The 25060-nt window shown below is 39.4% G+C and overlaps 1 protein-coding gene across 6 annotated transcripts in view; it reads left to right on the top strand.

The window, feature by feature from the left end:
- Nucleotides 1-259: 259 nt before the first annotated feature.
- Nucleotides 260-25060, top strand: part of FAM135A (family with sequence similarity 135 member A) — a 68755-nt gene continuing 43954 nt past the window's right edge. For 4 of the 6 annotated variants that reach the window (XM_080916957.1, XM_080916955.1, XM_080916956.1 and 1 more), the window contains exons 1-3: nt 12297-12390; nt 13358-13473; nt 20724-20803. In XM_080916957.1, the coding sequence (XP_080773083.1) occupies nt 13397-13473; nt 20724-20803 (157 nt within the window). In that variant the 5' untranslated portion in view covers nt 12297-12390; nt 13358-13396. Of the gene's footprint in view, nt 472-12296; nt 12391-13357; nt 13474-20723; nt 20804-25060 lie in introns of those variants that run through there. The other 2 variants (XM_080916954.1, XM_080916962.1) reach the window with 1 other exon arrangement.

The following is a 25060-nucleotide window of genomic DNA, read 5'->3' as shown; positions in this document are numbered from 1 at the left end:
GCAAGCCTCCCGTTCTCGCGGGAACTCGGGAGCGCGAGCCGGGAAGGGAGAACAAATCTTGAATCTCGGTTAGCGCCGGCGCGGCCGCAGCAACTGTGGCTCCTGGGGGGGGCGGGACTTGGAGCCCAAGGGGGCGGGTCCTCGTCTCCGAGAGGGCGGGACGTAGCGGGAGGGGGAGGGGAGAGCACCAGGGGCGGGGCCGCGGGTCGGGACCTGTTGAACGCAGGTATCGCTCCCTGGCCGGGCTCCCTTGGGACCGAGGCGATTGCGCATGCTCGCCGGCGGCTCGGGGCCGGGAGCCGAGCGCCAGTGACGATCCGGCTCTTGGCTTTGCGGTGGTTGCGGGTGCAGCGATGGCGATGTGAAGCGGGCCCGGGGCGGGATGGTGCGGACCTGGGTAAGGACGCCTTCCAGCCGGACGCAGAGCTCCTCCGTCGCACAGGCGCCAGCCGAGGCCGCGCGGGTTGAGAGGTGAGCCCCCCTCGCTGCCCGTGCGACTCCCGGCCCCGCGACCCGGGCCAGGTCCATCTCCCCTGCGGAGCCGGACAGGAAGCGGCCTCCTCGCCTCGTCCGGCTCCGGCGCCCTGGCCTCAGTCGGAGCCGGGTCCTGGGCCCGCTGAAGGTCGGCGGGGACGCGAGGGGCGCGGCGCGCAGGCGGGTACTCCCGGCCGCGCGGCGCGCCCGGTGTCCTGCCCGCTCTCCGCCTGGCCCCATGACCCCCATTCGCTTCCACCCGCGCCCGCGTGCCCTTTGGCCCCGGTGGCCCCTCGATGACGGTCCAGCTCTGCGAGGGTTGCTTCCCTCGACTCTACATCCCCAGTCGATAATCTCTCGGCCGTCGCCGTCTAGTGCTCTTCGCTGTTGGCACTATTTTCCTCCTTTGGCACTTCGTTCTAGCTCTTTTGTTAGTTACTGACTTGTGGGAGGGTGGGCTTTTTGCTCATTTTGTTGTGCGTTAAGCATCCCTTAGTTTAGTGCCCTTTCTGTGTTCAGCCTTGCCTTTCAGAGGCCCTCACTCTTACCTCTTTTGGTACCCTGCCTGGTTGTTTTCTGTCCAGTAGCTCCTAACCTTCATGCCGAACCGATTTCAGTTCTTTAATGTGGCTGTTTTGTTTTGTAATCCATAAAACTACTTTTTCCTATTTGTATGGATGGAGCCTCTTTATTCGGTCCATTTGTTTTACTTTTTATTACATCCCTTGTCTCTTCTGCTTTCTACATAAGCTAGGGATATGCCCAGAGCAATCCGTTTCTTCATCTTTCTTTTCCAGAAATTATCTAAAGAATGACTGCTCACTTTATTGGATCTTGAAGAATTACATGTACCAGTCATGTTATGAGAGACAATCTGGCCATTTATATAGAGTTAAGATTTGCCAGAGGTCGATGCTCCGGTAAATAACAGTTGTCCAGGAACAAATCTGAAATGAAACTTAACAAAAAATTGCTATAAAAAAACCACTGATTTGGTAGTTTACTCTCTCGATTATGGTTGGTTACATCATTTTGAGCCTATTCTATTTAATAACTGGATACAGTTTCTGCTAACAAGAATAAGATACCTGCTCCTCAAGGAGGAACAGGAAAGAAGTATTAGTCTTTTTGATTTGGGCAATAGAACTTAATACATTTGGGAGCTTTTCTTCCCTCCATTTAGATTCAGATTTAATTCAAATGAAACTTCAGTTTCTGTGAATAATGGTGTAGTTTCCTATTCTAGAGGTATCTGCTGGGGCAATTATTTTCAGTGAAGTTTGCCTTTATTTTAGGGCTGAAGAACAACTGGATTATGTATTTCATTCTGGAATCTCAAAGCAGCCTACAAACAATAAGTTCTTCCGTATGCTATCTGTGCCAGGTAGGACTTACATTTTTTTTATTTCTGTTTAATAAGAAAAATACCAAGGCAAGGGGGGAAAGGAGTAGTTTCTTGTTCAGAGTGACTTACACGTAAAATGTAGAACCTGGTGTTATTAAACTACATTACTCTTACATACTAAACTCTTCTCTTAAAGGGGGTAGCATGGATGAAGTGGAGAGCTTTTCTTACAGTTTACATCTTAAGTGCTTTTTCAAATGCAAATAATGATGCTATTTCTCAAAGATGTGTGCTCTCCTTTAAAAGCCAGTCTCTTTACTTATAGGGAAATATCCATTAGAAAGTCACCTTCTACAAATTCTTAATATTATACTGAGCTACTTTTATTTTCTTGAAATGAAATGAGGGATCTTTGTTATACAGCAGGCAGAAGAGTTAAGTGTGAAAGGCTTGAACCCAGAGCATAAATCAGTAGTAGCTGAAGAAATCATTTACCCTCTTCCTCGGAGTTTCTCCCTGTAAAGTGCAGTAATGTGGGCAACCCAGTAATCTATCTGTAATCACCCCTCGTTTAAACATGCTCAGGGCCACCTCAGACAAAAATCGCCACGTAAATGCATAATTTTTATTTGTTTAATTATAGAGTAGCAACAATAAAGTTACTAGTACTTAAATCCCTTAAGATCAAGCTAAACAGTTTGATGTCTTTAATTTCATGTTTCTATCCACTATATCTATTAGAATGGTAGTGGACTATGAAAGAGCTTAGATTAGTTAATGTTCAGACACAATGAGCAGGCATTGGATCATCTAATATGTAAAAGAGACCAACACTTTGTTTGCCAGGAGTCGATCCCGAAAGGAACTGTGAGACTTCTATCTTTAGTGACTTTAGTTCACTTTAGTTTCTATAAACTAGAGTCCCTTGGGTCTTATGGGGCAGGAGAGATTGTTTAGGAGATATAAAAGGCGAGGATTTCCTTTGTTTTTGAATTGAGGTATCGAGGAAGAAACTCCTTCGTGAACTTTGTGATCTGTGCATGTGTTTGTTTAAGTGAGGGGAGATAAAGCACAGCTTTAAAGTGAGGAGGTCAGTTTGTTCTGAGTGTCAGGAAGAGGGTTAAGGAATGAGTAGGAACCAGATGCAGGGCTGTGATAGAGAGCATTCTTACTGGATCCAGGCATTCTTACAAAAGTTTTCAAGAGCTTAGTTAGGCACCTCTACAGTGGTTGCATATTTTAAAGATTTTCAGTTTTTAACATGTACCTACCTGTTCAGTTATCAAGGGTGTGCTAAATACAAAAATTAACCTCTGTAATAGAAATACAGAAATACAAAGGTGCCAGGTATACTTTGTCATTAAAGGTATCTCATATTTAAATAAAACTCCTACACAGTTCTTGTTTTTAATGAAACCAACTTTGTGAATTATCTCTCAACCAAGAAACAGCTCTAAGAAAATTATAACATATATTTCCTTTTATAGCTTTCTGTCACACCAATCATAATACAGAAAGTATTTCTAAAGTGTCCTGTGAATATAGAAGCCTGAGTTGGACCAGGTGCAGTGGGTTCTCAGTAGGCAGTTACATTATTTCTGTTAAGTTTTACTCACGCCCTTTAGCAACAGGTGGTTTAGTCTGTCCTAGAGTTGGTGTTCCCTTTTGAGTCCTCTCTGGGCTGTGCTGTAGTTGACAAGGACATCATTCTTAATTATTGTTAGAACAGTGGTGACTGTCACATGTGACCATTGATGTGTACAAGGTGCCAGGAAGGTATGGACTTGGAAGTTGCTCCCTCTTTGTGTATAAGTAACATCAGTGTAAGACCCCGGAAGCCTGTGGACTCTGTCCACATCTTTACTTAGCTTTAAGACTTAAAAGGAGTTCTCAGTTCAGGTGGACAGAGTTAGAATGCAGGCTTTCCCCAGCTCCTTTATTTAAAATTCATGACTGCGTTGCCATATGGTGATACAGTGCTGGTAGAATAATTTTGGAGTAACCCTCATACAGGTGAGCAGGGGAAAGTGTTCGAAGTGAAGTCAGTAAAAAAAAAAAAAAAAATTAAGTTTCTAATTGAAATCTTCAGTTGTTTATTTCCCCAGCCTTTACAAAGATCTTCATTGGATTTAATTGGAGTTTACCATTTCCATTTAAAGTCATCTGTCCTATACATGAAGATATTGTCAGGCCATACACTTGAAAATGTAACTAGTTTTACTTGATCTATAGTATTTGGAGTAGATATGTCTCAAACAGAATATTTAAAAATTATGATAGAAGTCACACTGTTAGCTGTTTAATGAACATCATGCATCAGATACCATGTTTGTGTATATTGTGAGCATTAGTTTCTCAGATAGGCATTGTAAAATTATTTCCATTTGAGAAAGCAGATTTAAGTCTGAATTAGAATCCAGGTCTGATATCAAAGTTGGTCATGGAATAATAAGTACAGGGAAGCATAGGATGTCAAGAAGACAAACAGCATTTCTTACAGCAGTTTTCTAGAAAGTTGTCATTCTTATACATACATATATATGTATAAGATATACATATATGTGTATATATAATGCATATATATGTGTGTATTTCTTTTTTCAAGCACTATTGAGCAGGTCCTTGTACTAGACACTAGATGATCATTGTGGTTCCATAGGCTTTTGTAACTTAGGCCCATCCGAAGTCTTAAAGGTTTGTGGTAGAGTGACATATTCAAAGGCATCTGTCCTGTTCTGTTAGTGGTCATTCCTTCCCTCACTCTCTTCAGTAGCCTGTCCTTCCTCAGTTTCCGTGTGAACTAAGCATGTCCTGTCCTGTCAACTCTGATGCCTCACTTTCCCCTCCATTAGATGTCACTTTCAAACATGGCTGTTTCCTTCTAGAAACTAACCTTTCCTTCACTATTAGGGACTGAAGGTGTTTACTAAGGTCCGTTGTATTACAGCCAGATCAGACTGTAATCTGCCAGATCATATCTTTAGATGGGATCCCTTGCCAGCAGCCACATTGCTGGATTAGAATTTCTCTACTTAAATATATTCGTAAAAAGTTTGTATGAACTGGTTTTAATAACTCCCATGTTCCTATTGTCCAACTAATAATGGAGGTAGAGTTTTCCATTGTCATATGAAAAGTTCATTGTTCAGTCCATTCCCATGTACAGAAGGAAGGGAACATGACAAACTCTCAGGATAACTAACTGGGTTTTTTTTTTTAATTTGTACTTTTTGTTCCTTTTGTTGATTTTTAAAAAGAGTGCCTACCTATATAAATGTCAGTTCTAATATTAGTAATACTGCTTTTTCTTTTTACTAGTCAGTTGTATAAACACAAGCTTTAAAGAAACCAGAAGACAGTCTCTTCACAGTATGCGTGTGTTTGTGGCTGTGGCTGTGAGAACTTTAAGGATTTCATAGGAAACACTGTTGATTACAATGGAGACTGAATGTAGTTAATTTAGTAAGTGTAGTTTTTCCCATCAATGTTTCTTCCTCGTTTTTCCTCTGGTGGGCACATTAATCTACAGCTTCGTGATCATTAATTGTTATTCACAGGTGTGGAGTTTAGAGTATTGTAAGAGCAAATTCCAGCAATGGAGCTGAACACATTGTCTTTTTCATTAATTCCCTTCTCTGCGACCTTGGAATAGTTACTGGAACATTTTGTGTACCTAGAAACATTAATTTGCAGACTTGTAGAAGAACTTACTTAGTAGCATAACTAAAGCTGTTCGCGTAGGAGTTGCTGCACAAGTCACACGTGCCTGCATTTGCTTTTATTTCACTCTGCTGTTTGCTCTCTGTTTGGTATCACCAGCGGAGAACAAAGCTTTCCAGAAACATGTCTGTCAAATAACTCTTCCCCTTCCTCTCAAAGGTCTGTCCTCTCTCTCTTCCCCAAAGAAGAGAGTCTAATTCTCTATTTTTAATTTTGTGTAATTTATGCAGTGTCCAAGTGGCTGGTAAAATGCTAAATTCAGAGTTTACTTTGAGAAGTGAGGAATGCCAGCAAAAAGTTCTAGATCGACACTTTGCGGTGCTTAGCTTGTTCTCTAACTCTCTAGCTCAGCTTTGCTGTGAGTCGCCCCTTTCGGTGAGTGGCAGGACTCTTCAGGGGATGACCATGCAAATGATTCTGAGTAAATGGTTAAAAGCTTTCTGAGTGGTGGTGATCCTCAGAGGCTGGTGCTTGCTAGGTGGCTGGGCCATTTGGAGCAGGCTATGGTCCAGTACTGAGCATGGTTTGCCCAGCAAGATGGCCTTGGCCAGCCAGTAAAGGAACTGCATATAAACCTAAGAAATCAGACTTGCTCAGATATTCACAGTCAGCCAGCCAGTGCATACTTAATCCCAAGACTAGAATTTACACCCGATAGTAGACTTGATACAAACCCTGCGAATCCAGATGTCACCAGCTGGTTGTTTTTAGTATGTATGCTGTAGTTTATGTCTTGATCAAGATTAGCTCAAAGCTATGTAAATTTAGAGTTCTAAATTTAGATCGAAATTGAGGAAAGCTAAGCATTCCTTCCACCAGGAGGGACCATCTTTCTACTGCTTAGTGGGATACAAACAGGATTGTTAAAAAGAACTTTGTTACTCACAAGAAAGCAGCATTCTGAAGTATTATTGGCTTCCTCCTATTTAAGGCCTCCTATTTATTTCTTTAGAGAAACCCAAGGAAATTGACATGGATGTTATATTCACTGCTATTAGATGCATTGAGGTAACCCCATCTAACCTCATTAAAAATATCTCTGTAATATTTCTAATTGACATACTTAAATTTAACTGCATTTTAGATATTCTTCTGTTATTGGTTGCAATTCCTAAATGTTAATCTCAGTTCCCAATTATCTATTACCATGAATGAATCTGCTGTTTCTTCCTTTGATATCAATTTCCATGTCTGTCACAATGTGAGCCTCTTACTATAGTGAGTATGAAGATCTAATAACAGTATGGATCCTTAAAAGGAAGTTTAACTATGTTAGACAGCATTTAGCTGGGGGAAAATGAAATTTAGGCAGTACTAGAGGAAAAGTATTTCTTGTTTTATGAGAAAATGTTATACTACATGCTAACAAAGAGCCTTTCAAGAAGTTGTTTGTTTTCTGTAGGTCATATTGGTCATTGTTTGGGTGTTATTGTTTGGACTGTCATATTGTGGGTTCTGTTCCCATTTGTCTTGTACTTCCTAAATTACAAATAGAATTCAGAAACTTGCTGTTGCTTCCTCCTTTAGTGGAAGGTGACCTCTGTCTTCCTGGGGCTGACAAGGAGTATGGCATCTCTCTCCAACTCCGTTTCCATCTGCCTCAGTAAACAGCATCCCAAGGGTATCTGTGATCCTATAGAGGAAGAGTTCAGGCTGCTTTTCAGTTTCTGTGAGAGCAGTTCGTTCTGTGGCCTCCAGTTCATCTTGGGGGACCTCTGAGCTTTGCCTTGCAGTTTCAGGTGCTTCCACGTATATGATACTCTAAAACAGTTTTGAGTTGAGGGAGTGTTTTAGGATCAGTGTGGATGATGGAGGAGCATTTCTTGCATTTTCTCAGGTCCATCCCCTGGCAGTTATTTAGTGCTAATAGCTGTCTCGGTTGCTTCGATGGAGAGTTGGTATCTTGGTAGTCTTCAGAGCTATGCATGGCAATCCTGTGTACTACTTCAACACTACTTCTGGGCAGTTAGTGAGAGCACACTAGCCACTTAAAGAGACAGCTAGTATGGGTGGACTGCTGTAGAAGTTTGTGAGGGTGTGTAATTTAAAATATTGTAGTAATCATGCATCCTAAACACAAGTGACATTAGTTTTGAGAGCTGGTGAGATGGTTCAGAAGATGAAGCTACTTGTTCCCAGTCTGTTGACCTGAAACCCACATAGTAAAAGGAAAGACCTACCTATGCAAGTTGTGCTCAGACCTCCACAAGCATACTGCCACTGTGTGCCCCTGCACATTAAATAAATAAAGATTCTGAAAAGAGTGGGGAAACGGAAAGTTTTAATCCAAAATTAAGATAATTCAGTATATAAGTTCTGGAGAGATGACTTGGTGGTTAAGAATACTTGCTACTCTTGCAGAGGACTAGTGATGGGTTGTCAGCACCTATATCAGGAAGCTCACAACCACTAGGAAATCTAGCCCCTGTGGCCACCCCTACACAAGTATTCATACATCCATATAAATCAAACGTTTTCAATACTTTTAAAAGACATGCTATGCTTGATAGTTTAATGTCACCTTGACACAGCTAGAGTTACCTTAACTAAGAAAGTACCTCCATAAGATCAAGCTGTATTTCTTAATTAGGGATTCATGGAGGAGGACCCAGCCCACTGTGGGTGTGGCCAGCCCAGGCTGGTTGTTACAGGTTGTAACAACCTTCCTGTAAGAAACAGGAAGAAGGCTGAGTAATGCATGGGAAGCAAGCCAGCGCCCTTCCATGGTTGCTGTACTAACTCCTGTTTGAGTTGAATTGAGAGATCTGTCTCCTGAGTGTTAGGATTAAAGGTGCACACCACCATACCCAGGCCTAGTGCTTAGTACTCTGCATAGAGTGTCTAAAATAGTACTTCTGTCAGCACAGTAACGTGCGTAGGGGAATATTTTACAAGGCTTCTGTGTTAGACTGAAATTAGAACTCAGTTCCTCAGGACACAAAGACGGTTTTCTTGTGCTCTCCATGTTGGACACAGCATTTCAGAAAGAACAAGAATGACTTTCAGATCCATCATTCAATTTTTTTCTTTGAGAGAAAACTAACTTTTCCTGAGGTATCATGAGGTTATTTTTTTCCTCTCCTATTATGAGCTTTGCTTGGTGGGGATGGGCTTTTCAGCATGGGTTTCTCATTGGCATCAGAGTCATCTGCATGTCTAGGTTGGGCTCTGTAGATTGCTTAGCTGAATTAATCTGCTGGTGATTTAGGAAACGGTGCAGAACGGATTTCTGTTTGATTGGCCTCCAGATTATTGAGTTTTATATTGTTTTGCTAGGGTTACCATAGTAAACCATTTAGTCTCAGATAAGTAAGTTGGTTCTGATAATGTCAGAGGCCAAGGTTAAACCTATGGGCTCTGAGCCAGTCCTAGACTCTTGAAAAGGCTGAGAGACTCATGGCTTATGACTGCAGAAATGTACTTGCACTGGAGAATGCCCTGTGTGTAAGTGTGGTACAAGGGAAGAGTCTTTTCTCACAGTTTGGTTAGTTCTTGAGAAAGGACAAACCAGAATTTTTGTGTGTGTGTGAGTGGTGTAAAAATCTGTATGAATTAGAAATCAATGTTAGTCCATTGAAAGAATTTGCGTATTTTGAATTTGGTTTACAGTGCACAAGTTTTTTATCTTGATTTTTAATGAGTTAACAGCATTTAAAAGTAAGATTTTTAAAGGTAAGATTTCACCTTTAGGGGAAAAAGTCTTCCAGCTTCCTCTTGAGTATTTTGAGCAATCATGGACAGTGTCTGATTCCTTTTGCAGAGAACCAGCAAGATCGATGGGGCAGACAGCTTTTCATAGATGGGAAAAGACTAGTCTGTGTCACTAACCCTGAGAGTCCTCATTTTTCTTTCTTCTTTAAGCCCTTTACATTTTCCTTAGGTCTTTTGTTATTTTTTTTTCTCTAAACAATTCATAAAAGTAAGAGCACCTGTGCTTTTGAGAGTGGCAGTCACAGTCACAGTGACTTTATAAGCCTCATTTATGTTAGTACATATATATTTCCCTTTAAGATTGCTCAATGAAAAGGAAAGGATTTAAGACAAGGAGACAGCAACAATATGAGGAAAAGCACCATAGGTACAGGAACCGGAGCAGGGGGGAGTTGTGAGAACAAACACTAATCAAGGAGCACTCTCATCAGTGCCTGCTTTAAACACATCCACACCACAGTGCCTTCCTCCAGATTGGATTACATTAGATAGGAGAAAATAGTGATTTCTGTTTATGAAATATTTAATGTTAATATCTCAAATAGTCTCTAAAATTAAAATTTGAGTTTCTTCCATGTGTCCGGCCATATGAGTATGAAGCAGTAAATAAAGTAACCAGAACATCCCACTTTTACAGAAGTTTATATTTAAGATGTAAGAAAGGGTAATAAGGCTGGTTTGATAGCTCATGTTTATAATCACATTATTTAGAGGAAGAAGTAAAGATTGAGAATTCAGGACCAACCTGGGCTATGCAGCAACCTAGTTTTCAAAAGGTAGTGGGTAAAGTTGTCAATATTTTAAAGGGACATAAGTGCTTAGGGACAATAGGGTGTGGCTGAAGCACATGTGACCAGGGCAGGCCTAGTTGAGTCTAACCCAAGAGAACGTAAAGGCATGGTCATGTCCATAACTGAATGGAAGAAAGCTCCAGAGAAAAAAGAACACAAGGACTTCAGGGCCATCAACTGTGCTTGAGAATAGAAAGGAATTAAGTATGACATCACCTATCAAAAACATGACCTGCCTTCCTATAAAGTAAAACCAAAAACCAAGAAGAAAGAACCGTCTGTGTGTTGCATTAATCCTAGGTCACTGAGAGCTCTGCAAGTCCAGATGCCTAGAATAAAACACCTGCCTGCTCCACCCTGTCCCTCCTACACTCTCCAGTGAAATCAGCAATAGAATAGTAAGCTGACTCCCAGTGGAAAAACAAACAGTGGGAAACACTTTGTAGCTGCAGCAGTGCTGGGCTGGACAGGAATGGTGGGGTTACCATGTCCTGGCAGTGCAGGAATGCTGCAGTTCTGACTTCATATGGGAACACCTATGTTCATCAAATTAGGAGCCCGCCCATTGCTGCCTGGATACTCCTTCCTTGTGTTAACCTCCTTACAGCCACATTAACGCTCACACTGAAAGTTTGCCTGCCTTGAAAGATACAGCTATCATACTGCGTATAACTTCCTACTATAGCAGATTCTATAGCTTCCAGGTTACAAAGTCGCAGGCTTTTACAGGCTATTTCTTTAAATAGGATTTCGTGGGGGGGGGGGGGGGCTTCTATTTTATTTACTGTTAGAGTGACTCACTAAACTTTTGTGGATGTGGCTCATATGCTTGCCCTTTCTATACACTTTCTTCATTTTAATAACCTTATTTTAGTGAGATTCAACTTTATCTCTCATTTAAGTGGCCATTGTATTTAAACCATATGCAATAACAGGCAATTTGTAGGATGGCTACACCCTTAACTGATATTAACTTGTTTTGTCAAGAATCTTTAGAATTCCCTCGAGAAAGGTACTAATCCTGATTTTGTATATTGGAGTGCAAGTCCCCAGTTTCTGCCGTTCTGTTTCCTTCCATCTTTGCTTGCAAAGCAGCCAAAGAGAGATACCAACAGAACCGGTGTTGTGAATCTTCTCAGCTACCTTTCTAGGGCTCTGCATTTAAAGGGATACTAGTTCTGGAGATAGACATTTTTATCAGTTGTTGGCTCTATGTAAGAGACTTTATCAGTATTTTGTAGTATGTGTCCTTGTTGCCTGGTAATGTCATGTATCTTAAGATTTTGTTGCAAATATACCCTACTTCTGGTAACTATTGATTGATATGTTTTAAGGTTCTATTAAAACTGTACCTACTTCCCAATTCTTGACATAAGAAAAGCCCACTTACTATAACAGGGATCCCAAAATGAAAAGAGCTTAAAGGATATCAGAGTTTATCTCTTATCCCTGTAGTAGGCCTATTCCTGTTTTCTGTGAAATGGGTTCTGTCTATGCTTGAAGGAGAGGAAGAGTAAAGGAAGACAACTTTTTGGGACTGAAGTCCTAAAGACTTACGGTATCTTTGTACTGTACTGTACTGTATGTGTTTCCTGCTTTTCTTGTGATTACTGAGCCCAGTGGTACCCAGAACTGACCTCATTTCTATAGAAGGGGAGTCTCTTATCTAAAGATACATTGATTTATCTATATTAATCCTTACTATAATTGATGAGGTGACTAAAGTAGTAACCTTAGGACTTGGCACAGTCTACATCATGACAGAAGAAAAACAGTGAAGAACAAACATGGTCCTCATTGAAACCTAACACAGTTACATTCAAGTCAGAAGATTTTTTTTCATCTAAATATTTGAACTGTAAGAAAAACTACAGCAACTTGGGTAATGTTTTATTATTATTTTAAATAGTGTATTTTATGCATACATGTCTGTATGAGATACATGAAATTTCGATACTCACTTATTTTAAATGAAGAATTCTCTCTTAAAACTAATGATAGGTCTCCAGGGTTTTAGGTGTTCACTGAGAAGTGTTTCTGAACCTCTGAACTAAGAAAGTACTCTATATTGTATTGTGTAGTCTACATATGTGAATCCTTAATAGAAATACCGAATAGTTAATGATGAAGGTATAATATATCCCCAAGCCTCGAGGAGCATGTAAATTGTGAACGTTAAGTAATGAAACATAAGTATTTTAAAGATAGATTTTGTATCTGTGGTTTTATTTGAGATTTTATTGTTTCTTTCTTATAGGGGGCACAACATATTTTTAACAACAGGAATCAGTAACTGGAAATACAAGGTTCATTATTTAATAATGTAAAATGAAGATTTGATCAGCAGAGGTAAGCATGTGTCATTTCTTTTGCACCTACTTCATCATAGGTTAGAATACTTGCTGAGGTTAAGGGAAGTAAGAGCTGTGGCTGCTTGGGGATTTTACTATGCTTGCTAATGGGTTTGCTTGCTATGGTGCCATAATGTTGGCAGAAGACACTGGACTGAACAATCAGACACAAAGATGGGTTATACTCACAACAGTCCTCTAGAGTGCCATGGAACATCGCATAGAAACCAAGTATAGTATAGAAGAGGAATCCTCCATCAAAGGATCCTGAAACCTTGATAATGCACAGTCAACCCACCTGTTTTCTGCTTTGGAAGGCTTTATTGTATAGAATAAGGAGACACTGTTGCTGGCTTTTAAGATGTCCATGAATTGATAGCCTGGAACAAAACCTATTAGTATCCCTGCCTTAGTAACAAATCAGTGGAGGATTATCTCCAAACATTTATCTTCTCTAACTTGCACTTCAAAATAAGTGCTTTTGGTATGGATATTTGTTACCTCTCTGAATAGTGAAGATAGAAACCACTGAAACACCAATCCACTAACTGGGTGGCTTTTTAAACTGCAACATGCCCACCGGATAATAGTTACATTTAAAATGTCATTTACACTTACTGGCTTAAATGTTCTTCAGAAGCTGATCTGAAATAAGTAGATTAGAAAATATGGAAGTCCCGCCTCACTCTCTACTGTCCAATCATGTATCGCCTTGGCATCAACCTACAGTGCCTGTTCTTTAAGAAATATTTTCTTCTTTTACCAAAAATATCCACTCATGGGTTATATGGATGTCATGGGGGAAACAAATGTTAGAAAAGCTTGATGACCAACACGTCTTTGGTAAAAGCAGCACTGCTACTTTGCAATCTCTGCATCTGGTCCTGTTTAGTTGGATTAAGCTAAGCTAGGCTTATAAATTGGCATTTCTGTTGTGCTTCTCATGACCTCTCCCCTTCTTAAAGGTGCTGTTACCAGATTTGTCCTCTGGGTATAAATTAAAAATGACTGAAGTTCAAGCAATGGTAGAGTTTTCCGTGGAGCTAAACAAGTTCTACAATGTGGATTTATTCCAAAGAGGGTATGCATTTTATAGTAAGAATTTAATTACAGGCTTTATTCCAGCATATATATATATATATATATATATATATATATATATATATATATATATATATATATATATATATATATATAGTGAGTTATATTCGGGTGATTATAGTCTAAGTAATTTCATATAACTAGATATTTGTAGATTATGCACATGGATTTAGTGATAATGCTGAATATATTTAATATGTATTTGAGACTTTGTATTGATCACTGAGGGGGTGCTTTAATGAGAATGTGTTATCTCTTTTTTACTGTTGAAAGGAGTGTCATATAGTGGAGGAGAGTTATGCACAAAGCAACAGCTAAGTAGAAATACAAAGCATATAACAAAGATTCAGTAGGAACCAAGCAGGACATTTTTCTGTTAGTAAAGTCATTACAGTGATATTAACAGCAATAGGAAAACAGCCCAACACTACCGTGCAGCCTGAGAAATTTTCTTCCCCACTTAAAGAGCTCCTTCAGGGTAAGCCAGCTCCTTGATGCTTTGCAGAAAAGTATGTCATGGTGAGCCAGGGTAAAGTTTACTAAGGCAAGGGAGAATATACTGTTAAGGAGCATCACAGTCCGTATCCAAGACCTGATGTGAGCTTCTCCAGGGCCTCATTTCAGTGCTGTTCCCGCGTCTGTCTCAGTTACATGTGGAAGCACATAACGACAGCATGGTTAAAGACTAAGTAAGGCTTCAGATTTAGCTTAAGCACTATATGAGCTCATTCAGTTTTTGTTGTCTTAAGGAATTTCCTTTTGTAAATGAAAATTTCAGGTGGTTTTCAAGGACCATGCTTAGGGTCAGTGGTATGAGAGAAGTGCTAAGACGGAAGGCTTCAGTGTTTCCTTGCCCTTGCCCTGAGTAATCACGGGTGTTTTGTTGTTTAAGGGGTGTGTGTGTGTGTGTGTGTGTGTGTGTGTGTGTGTGTGTGTGTGTGTGTGTGTGTGTCTGGCTGTCTGTCTGTAAGTTTGTGCATGTACATTCAGGGCCCATAGAGGCCACAAGATGGCTTCAGATTCCCTGGAACTGAAGTTACAGGTAGTTGTGGCCGCCTGACACTGAATTTGGGTTCCCTGCAAGAGCGCTACCACCCTCAACTATGGAGCCGTCTCTCTAGCCTGCTTGGTGGTTTTTTTTTTTTTTTTTTTTTGGAACGGTCTTAGGAAAACTGGCATTATCTCTATGGCAATTTTGGCTTTATACTGAAGTTTATTGACTTTGAACAGGAAAAGCCAACTAGAGCAGAGGGTGGGTGAGGGACTTCTTCCTCTGTTTGTGTCCCTTCCTTTTTTCCTGTCTGTTTATTCTATGTGAGAGACTGAATTAAAATTCAGATAAGACTTGAATAGGCAAAGGGTACAATGAAAGAGCCAAGTCTTAGAAATATGAAGATATTATTTATTCAGTTAATTTATTTTGTAATTTTTGAGATAGGATCTTGCTACGTAGTCCTGGCTGGCCTTAAATTCATAACAGTTCTTGTTTCATCAGTCTCCCGAGTGCTGGGATTTTTAAGGGTCTGTACCACCACATGAATGTGTTATTTTGAAGGGTATTTAGAATTCTAGAAGAAAAGTCATGGAAAAGCAGAGCTTTTTCTGATAGCCTTTAGTGTCTGGAGATGAGTTGATAGTGTGGGTTTAGGATTCAGTGAGTCATTGCCCAGTGCGAATAGAACTGTTATTACTATTACTACAAGCACTTGTTAATGTGGTGTGTTGGCTACTTAGAAAAGCGACCATTTAATTTGGGTCTTATAGTTTCAGAGACCCAGAGTCTGTGGTGACAGAGCAAAGGCATGGCAGCGGAAATTGCTGAGCACACATCTTGATCCTCGGGTTGAAGCAAAGAGAGGGTAGAAATTGGTCCCTGCCTTTTGAAGCCTCAAAGCCTGTCCCAGCAACATACCTCCTAAGTCTTTCTAAATGGTTCACCACTGAGGACTGAGATTTTTAAAAATATGATGCTATGGAGGCTGTCCTCAGGCAAACCACCACATAGTTAAAAGTGATGGTTGCGTGGAAGAAATAGAAGTGTGCCTAGAATAGTGTTCACATATGTAATTCCTAGCACTTGGGAAGCGAGCACAAAAGGCTAGTCTGGGTTATGTGACTGTTTCAGGCTAGCCTGCACTACACAGGAAATACTTCTCAAAGGAAAAAGAAGGCAAAAAGAAATTAGCATAGCAAACACTTCCAGGGCATCTACAGATGCTGTGCTGTCCAGTGCTGGGTCCGTAACCTGCTGACCTACTTCCTGTATTCCAAAACCAGTAAGGAACCAAAGCAGGTAAAAGGAACTAGCCCAACAGTAAGGGAAAAAAGACTGTTCCTGTGGCAGCTTAACCATTTATAGAAGATGTGTAGATCAGTTGTCAGGCAGTTTGACCAGTGGATCCTTTCCTGGGAAGACGATACTGGGCCGCAGGTTTCTGATTTTCTTCACTTCCTTAGGAGTTCATTTTTTATTGAAGTTCAGACTTAAGGAAAAAGTCACATGTTTTAAAAGATTCTCATTTTTTGAAGAACTGTTGTATTTTGTGGAATGTAGGTTTAAGATCCACACTTTTTCAGGGTTATAGAGTTGTTTGTTTTTATGTCCCTTTGGATGGATATAGGGCAGGAAGTCTTTCATATCTTTTCTTTGGAAATTTGATTTAAGATCAGCCTGCTTGCAAGGGCAAAGGGATGGTGAAATTAAGGTGGCAGAGTTGTATTGAATGGTTCATGACCGAAGTCAAGGCTACAAGTCTTTGTATAGAATTTAGATCCTCTGCACCGAGTCTAGGTCTCACCTATCCTCACAGTGGTGGGTGTTTGATAACTAGCTAAGTATAAAGAGATTGTCGAGCTTTAAGGAGTTTGTTTTTCAGAGGATTTGGCTTGATTTCGCCATGTTGTGTTTTTAATGAAAGTAGCTGCCATGCTTTACTTCTCCAGTGTGCTGTGTGGCCTCTCGCATCGGCAGGCTAGTCTGACTTGGTTTTACAACAGAAGCCAAAAAGAACTTACCCACCGTACAAGGCCCCTTGAGTTGGCATGCCGTTTCTTCCACTGTAGTTTTCTGGTCAAGAAAGTTTCACAACATAGCCAGGACTCCAGGCTGCTGCTGGCCTTTTGGACTCACCGTATGGGCCAGACATTTGTGTCTGATGCAGCCATGGCCTAGTCCATACTTTGAAAGCCCATAGCTGTAGTTGTTTTTGAAACAAGCTTGCTCTGTGTGTAATCACTACACCACTTGGGCATCAGAGTTCTGTGGGGTCATGCCTCAAAACTTCCTAAAAAGCATTTTGTCAATCTAAGAATGCCTACTTGCAGCCTACCTTAAATCTTTCAGTGAATTTTGAAGGAAAATGTATATTATATTCTTGATATAATCTTTGAGTCATCTTATATTGAATATCTTTTAGGAGATCAGAAACAAAACATTTTTATTTTCCAAACCCAAGTCTTAGTCCCTCTGTAGTCCCTGGATCTTGATGTAAAGTGACTAATTCTTTCTTCAGCTCTTTCTCTCCTGTTCCATCTTACAGTGCTTAGCTAGTAGAAACCATTTAGGATTGCTTTTTCATCTCCAAAAGTTTCTAAGGGCATTGTCTAATTTCTTTCTAAGTTCTTATAAACAACATATTTTAGCATCCCATTAACAAGAGTTATAATTTTTCTAATCTGTAGTTTCTTCATTATTTTTCTAATTCTTATAATTGACATTTAAATTGTTCATAAAGTCATGTGTTTTAAAATTTTGTTATAGCGGGTACCGATCCTAGGTATTGATTTGTGTATTTTTTATTGTTATGGTAATATATCTATAAACAGCTAATAACAAGCACAGAGCTTACAGTAGCACTGCATCAAACATGTGTCTCTGCTCCTAAAGCTGCATTAGCTAAATAATCTGTTAAGCTCTTTTAGCTTGACTAATGTTTGCTGGGTTCATTCATCAGTGCAGTCACCTGACAGCTGGGCTGAGTACTATCTGATGTGGAATGGCCTCAATTTGGCAGACACAGCTTTCTTTACAGATTTTCATCCTACGTGTTGTTGTCACGGAGTAGGCAAGAATCCAAGAGAGAAAGAAGCCATTCAAAGAGACCTCTTGGCACTTAGAATTGGCCAGAGGTGTACAGGAGCGTGAACTCACACACACACACACACACACACACACACACACACACACACAAATAAATGTACTAACATTTTTTAATGGCACATACACTTTATTTAGTGTCATTTTATTTGGTGGTATTTTTATGATGTGGTATCTGCCTGCCTGTGGGACACGTGTTAGAGCGTGCACACAGAGACCTGAGGACAGCCTGCAGGGCTCAGTTCTCCCTTCCCTCCTGTGGTCTCCAGCTTTGAAGTCAGGCCATCAGGCTTAATAGCAAGCCAGCTTAAGCCACTGAGTCATTACTGCCTCCTGCTCCTTGTTTTAAACAATTTTACACCATACAGTTCTGTGGTAACAATATTTAAGATTCCTTTGAAATTTTGAAATATGCAATACATTATTAAATGTAGTTCCCATCCTATACAATCTCATGGAGACTTAATTTTCTTTTATAATTGAAGTTTTGTATTCTTTGACCAACACACTTCATCTTCCCAAACCCTCCCTGACCCATCACCCCTACACACACACACACACACACACACACACACACACACACACACACACACTCTCTCTCTACATCTCAGGTCTCACTAGCATTCTACACACCACTTTCATAGGTTTTAGATTTCACACGTAACTAAGTTGAGGTAAAAGTTGCTGTGCATGGATTATTTCACATAGCAAAATACCTTTGTGGTTCATTTATGTTACTTCAGATGACAGACAGCATTTCCCTTTTAAAACTGTATACAGTTCATTTATGCACTCTAATTTCCTGTGTCCCTCATGGATACACAGCTAGCTTACTTCTTGACTGTTGTAATACTACAGTATGGGCTCACACAGGAATCTCAGTCACTGGATCATATGATCATGTTGTTCTAGTTTTTGTGTAGTTGCTGTTTTGTTCTTCATGATGGCTCTACTTGTGTGTATTCCCAGCAGCCATTGTCCTTTTGCTACACAGCCTTTCCAATCCTGTTTTTTTTATATACTTGTCATTTGTGGTGGTGATTGGGGGTGGGGTGATTATGTATTTTAGACTTGTGGGGTTTTGTTTGTTTGTTTGTTTGTATTTGTTTCCTAGCCAGAATATAGCAAATGCTCATTTTTGTGTAAATTGTAAAATGCAAGATTATGGTTAGACACTTAATAAATAGTACTGCTTCAGTGGTTTAAAATAAAATACCACCTAGTATTTGTTTAGTCTTAATACGCTTTTTTTACTTATGCTTAAAATATACAATATTTCACTTAATATTTATCCATGTTCTTTACATGGGAGGTTGAAGAGCTCCTGAAAACTTTGCTTTTTGGTTTCTTCTGGTTTGGTTTTGTTCTCAGCTGCCTCTGCTTGCCTGCAGACTTTATAATATTACTAATCCTACTACTCTAGCTCCATGGACTTCCCTGTGTCCATTCAGGGCGCTTTACACTTCCATTTTCTATGATTCATTCTGCCTCAGTGATGTGAACACATGCCCTCTCCCTTCTGCATGTCACTTATATACATAAGGAAATGCATCTGAAATACTACTGAAAGACCAATAACGATTCTGTTGCTTAAGAAGGACATTCATAAGTGAACGAAGCTTTCGTTTTCTGTGGTCACTGAGAGCATGATCCCAGTGTTACCCCCTTTTCTTTTTTCTGATTGTTTGTTTGTTTGTTTGTTTTTTATGAGGGGAGGGAGAGGGAAGGTTTCATTTTACATCCTTGGCTTTCATGAAACTCACTAGATAGACCAAGCCTGGAACTTAGACTTGCCTCTGCCTCTCTGCCTCCTGAGTTCTGGGATTGAAGGTATATGGCACTATACCAAGATTATCCTCATGCTGTAATGTTTGCCTCACTTGGGGAAATCTTGGGTTGGTACACATTTTTTTATTTTATAGCTTTTATCTAATTTAAAATGATGACAGTGACTGATAAAATATATTAAAACAAAAAAGTAAAAATGTATAAAGTAGTTCCTACCTTAAAAACAGTTGAATTCTTGAACAATGAAACAAATACATATTTTAATTAATTAGTTTTAAAATTGATTTATTTCATGAATGTGAACAGTGTGCCTTGATCAGTCCCCCTCCTCTCTCTCTAACTCCTCCTCTGCCTCTCCCACTACCACTTTGTCTCAGCTTCATCTGCTTTTTTAATCCACTAGTCCACTCCTTGCCCGCAGTGTATTGCTAAGGCCAAACTGTATATTTGCTTCTATTCCATTAGAACATGGGCAACCTGTCAGGTTTCCTCCCCTGGGGAAACTGATGCTCTCCCTCTTCCACAAGCATCAGTTGCCAGTAACTGTTAGCAAGAGGTGGATCTCCACGAGTGCCTTCCTGTTCACTATGGGATCCTGGCTACTTACAGGAGATGTCTGTAAGTCACCATCGATGCTTTCAGGGCTCACAGCCGGATCAGACTGTTGATTTCTCTCCCCCAGCTGAATACATAGTACCCGTACTAGCTTATCATAGGAAGGGTTTCCATTGTTTTGTTTTTCTGAAACGGCCTTACAAAGCCCAGCTGGCCTCAAGCTTAAACTCTCTCTGCCCCAGCTTCCAGGTTTCCTCACACTAGAACTGAAGGCATGTGTAGAGCCAAGTTTAAGAAGATATTTTAAATTAATCTGATGCCTTTCTCAAATTCACAGTCAGGAACATTTTATTTTCTTTGAGTGTGTGTGTGTGTGTGTGTGTGTGTGTGTATCTTGTATATGAGTGAGTCAGTTCTATCCTTCCATGAAGGTTGTAACTTGAACTTAACTTTTGAAATCAGGAGTGGCAGCAAGTTTGCCAGCCCAATTTCATTATCTTTTTAAGAAAAATAGATTACATGATGAAGTTCTTAGGTGACTTTCTAATTCCATAGGTTAGGATCACAGTCACTGCTGCTGTGTTTGTGTGTTGTTTTCTATTCATCCTTCCAAGCGCCAGATTTCTCTTTTGATTTCATGCTGTGATAATATTTCATACGTGGGCATGGGAAAAGTTACAACTGTTAGAACTACACAAACAGGTAGAATTGGGCCAGAATTTTATTTTAATAGATATAAATGTAAAGATGAGAACATATATTTTAAAATAACTTATTTATTGTGTTTTTAGTTTTTACCAAATACGTGCATCAATGAAAATACCACCAAGAATTCCTCACAGAGTAGAAGCCAGTTTGTTACACGCAACAGGTAAGTCAAGAAATATTTTCAAGGTAAAAATTACGAATTTTTAGTAGCATATTGGTCAGTGATAACATTTTTATAAAGACTTGACTCTTATAAGCATGAGTTAGCAAATAGGATTGCAATGATTTCCCTTTTAAGAAACCAATAGAACAGGCTTAACTTGGTTTCTTAAAAACACATGAAAAATGTGTCATATAAGTTGAGGTTTAAAGGGGTGTGCAATAAAAGTCCACACATACTTGACTTAAAGCTAATGGACTGTTTGCTACATGATGAAATTTTACAGTGTGGTTTTGAATTCTGCATTCGTGGGACTCCACCGCTTGCATACTGGAATGTCAGCTGTGTGTCACCATGCTGAGCTATAGAGGTACACTGAAACGCTGTATACAGTGATCTCCATCCTTATGGATAAGAAACAGAATTTTGCCTTTAGTCTTGAGTCTCATTCCCAGTATATCATTATGTCCATGTATAAGCTAGAAGGTAGTCAACTTGTCTGTGTGTTTATTCCATTAGTTAGGAAGCGAGAGGGGTTTGGAGAAATGGCTCAGCCGTTAAAGCTAGGCTCATAACCAAAAATATAAGGAATTGAGATGGTTAGTAAGAAATTCTAAAGCATCATAAAAACCTGGTAGTATAGTTTTCAAAGCATTATAAAAATAATAATACACCATACCTACCGTTAGGCTGAGCACAGGCCGTTTTCTGATATTTAAAAGCTACTGGAAATTAAAATTGTTAGAGTTATCCTTTTAAATCACACTGTAGATACTAACATGGTGTTTCTGTTACATTGGATGAATTATACTTTATAGGAGTTTATCTTTCAAACACTAGTAAAATATTCAGGGAACCTATTATGATTACACACATAGAAAATTGCTTTTGTTACTTAAAATGGGAAAACAAAATACTTCTTGCCTAGCATGTCTCTCACATATATACCAGCCGTCATGATAAAGCCTTCTGTAAGCCCACCCTCAAGAAACGGGAGGGGGCTGGAGAGACGGTTCAGCTGTTAAAGACTAGGCTCACAACCAAAATGTCAAGAAACAGGTAGTAAAGCACCAACAATTTCAAAACAGACTTGGTACTCCTCTCCAAATTTCCCTAAATCTGACAGGTGGATATTTCTGCTGTTTGTTACCACTCAAGGTTGCCATTGCAAAAACCTCAAACTTTGGTTTATGAAATACTTTTGCAGATGACAGTATAGTTTATATAAATTCAAAAGGGCTAACTAAGCTAACTGCTTTTTAGTATTGAATTTCTTAAATAGAATAGTTACTTTATAGTAATGAAATTTGGAGAGAACTAAGGCCAAATTTTGTGTGTATGTGTGTGTGTGTCTGTCTGTCTGTCTGTCTGTATGTATGTATGCAATGTATCAATCACAATAATAATTAAAGAAGAAATTAAGAAATTTAGAGGAAGTTAGAAGAACACAGGACAAAGTGGGTATATAGGATAAAAATGGTATAAATAAAGTTCTTGTAATCTCAAAAACTACTGTAATCTAAAAATATCAGGGTAATATTAGATATAATATTACAGCATAATAATAGATATGAATAATTATTGTATATGATATATGTAAATAACATATCTATATTGTTTATATTAATGTATTGTTCAATGGTATATAATTATATTAATACATTATATATCAATATAATATTTACATGTAAAAATTGTTTGCTTTTGATTTTTCAAGACAGTGCTTCTCTGGCTGTTCTGGAACTTACTCTGTAGACTAGGCTGGCCTCTGACTCAGAGATCCGCCTGTCCCTGCCTTCTGAGTGAGAAATGCGACAGTTTAAGGAATATGTGCAGGCTTTGACCTGTTCCTAAGCCAGTTTGCAGATGGCAGTGTGGTAGTGTGCAGAGAGTGGCGCCGGCGTACGGTTGGGTGACGGGGAAGGCTCCTAGCGCGCACTGTCTGGGCTCCACCGCGGCTTACACTGTTCACATGCCGCTGCTCAGTACGCCACAACTATGTAGGATTAAAATGCTAATTTAAAAATCTAATTTTAGAAACGAAAAAATACATAACAAATTAGTGTCCATTTGTCATAAAAATCTTTCCACCCTAAATTGTAGGGAACTTTGTAATCTAATAAAAGTTTATGAAAACTTTAACTGATGTTCTCTTTACTGGTGGAAAAGTTTGTGTTCCATCCATTTCTTTTTCTAAGAACAACACTAATAGTGTTTTGAGATTTGTTTTAAGTTGATAAACTATGTGCTAAGGAATTCTTGATAGTATTTGTAGCTGTAATGTACATTTTGTAGGACAGAGATTGACACTGGATGTTTTCCTCATTTTCTCTCCCTCCCTCTATTTAAAAAATAAAAAAGCCAAAAAACAACAGAACAGCATCACTCAGTGAACCAGAAGCTTTCTGATTCATCTCGCCTGGCTAACCCGCAGGTTCTGGGTATCCTCTGTCTGTCCCACAAAGAGCTAGCTACTACCAGGCCTGACTTTTATGTGGAAACTAGGGATTCGAAGCTGTCTGGATGCTTGCATAGTAAACATCGCCCGTGGGCTGTCTGCCTACTTCCCTGGAGATGTATGTTATTGGATTAGTCAGAGACCCAACGTCATGAATTGTGAAGAATCTTAATAATCTGACTTTGTGTATTGTTGAAAATTCCTTTTCATGCTTCTTCATGTTTCTGTACATATTTTGAGTAAATATAGAAATACTAGAAAAGCCTATTATAGACTTTAAACAACTTTTGACAACTTTGGAAGCTATAAAGTCTTAATTTGAGTCACTGGGTAAATTTTTTTACTGATATAATAATGTCTCCTGCTGATGCAAGATTGGACAGGTTTACATATAAGTATTGGTAAAAGGTTGAGGCAACCAAACACTCAGATCATGTGTGACTTAGCTTGCCTTCTGTCACTCCATGGGATTTAGGAAAGCGAGATAGCTGGTAAGCAGCCACTGTCTGCTGGGAATCAAATTCTCTTGTCTTGTGTCTTCTATGAGCAGCCACGAAACTGCAGTAGATTTGTCTTAGCCTGTGAGTGGAATACTTTCTCAGAAGAACACCTCAAGAGTGTGTTATCTAGAACTGAGACATACCGTAACTGTGTCAGATGCTGACGAGTAACTGAGATTTGAAAAGTTCCCATTGGATTTAATGGTGCAGAATTCATTGGTCTTGATGTACACTTGCATGGGTCAGAGACTAGATGGAATGTGACTTAATTCTTGCTGTGTAACTTTGTCACCCAACCTAGTTTTAAAAACCACATTATCACAGTTTCTGTGTGTCAGGAATTTAGCCCCATGCTTCTGGCTTAGAGTCTCACAAGTTAAAGTCAATTACTTTGGCTGTGTTTACACATACTATACCATTACTTTTGCTTTATTCACAAACATTAATCCTGATTACTTTGTAGGAAGAAATTATATAAAGGTATTGACACCAGGAAGTGAGAATAAATGGACCATCTAAAATTCTGGCAATAACAAAATAGACTGGAGAGAGAAGAAGGAGGGATATGAATTAAATAAACATACTAAACGCCAAGAACTTGAGCTGTGAAAGTAAACAAACAATAACTTTGTCTAGGATCATCTGTAGGTAGATATAGTAGAGGAGCCTCTAGAAATTCTCAGATGATGATGACGACAAAGATAATGATGACTGTGTCATTACGTAAGAACCAAGGTTATCATAGAAGGCCAGGCTTGGGACAGACAATACATTATGATATTGTCACCTAGAAACGTGAGTTAGAAGTGGGTTCAGAAGTCAGCGTGATTGGCAGGCAGCACTTAGGACCCACCTGAGGTACGTGGTCATCACTGTGTAGCATAACCAGAGTTGTGTATTGTTCCCCAGGCATATCTTGCTTATGTGGGTTAGGCAGAGAGTTAAATGTAGCAAAATTCAGATAGACAAGCAATTATACCAAACAAAGCTAGTAAATATTCACACATGAACACACAAACATATAATAAGCATACACACACACTCTCTCTCTCTCTCTCTCTCTCTCTCTCTATATATATATATATATATATATATATATATATATATATATATATATATCATAGGGTATTTGATGGTTGGTTTGTTTCTGTGTTTTAAGACAAGAATCTCATTGGGTTGCCCAAGCTAGACTGGAATGATCAGTTTTTTATGTCAGCCTTGAAAGACATGGGTGTTCTTGGTACCTGTATTGTTCCTGGATTCTCTTAGTTGGATGTATGAACATAAGAGGGTATGATTGTG

This window comes from Micromys minutus (assembly GCF_963924665.1).
Source record: "Micromys minutus genome assembly, chromosome: 5".
Taxonomy (NCBI): domain Eukaryota; kingdom Metazoa; phylum Chordata; class Mammalia; order Rodentia; family Muridae; genus Micromys; species Micromys minutus.
This window is presented reverse-complemented; position numbering and strand designations above follow the sequence as displayed.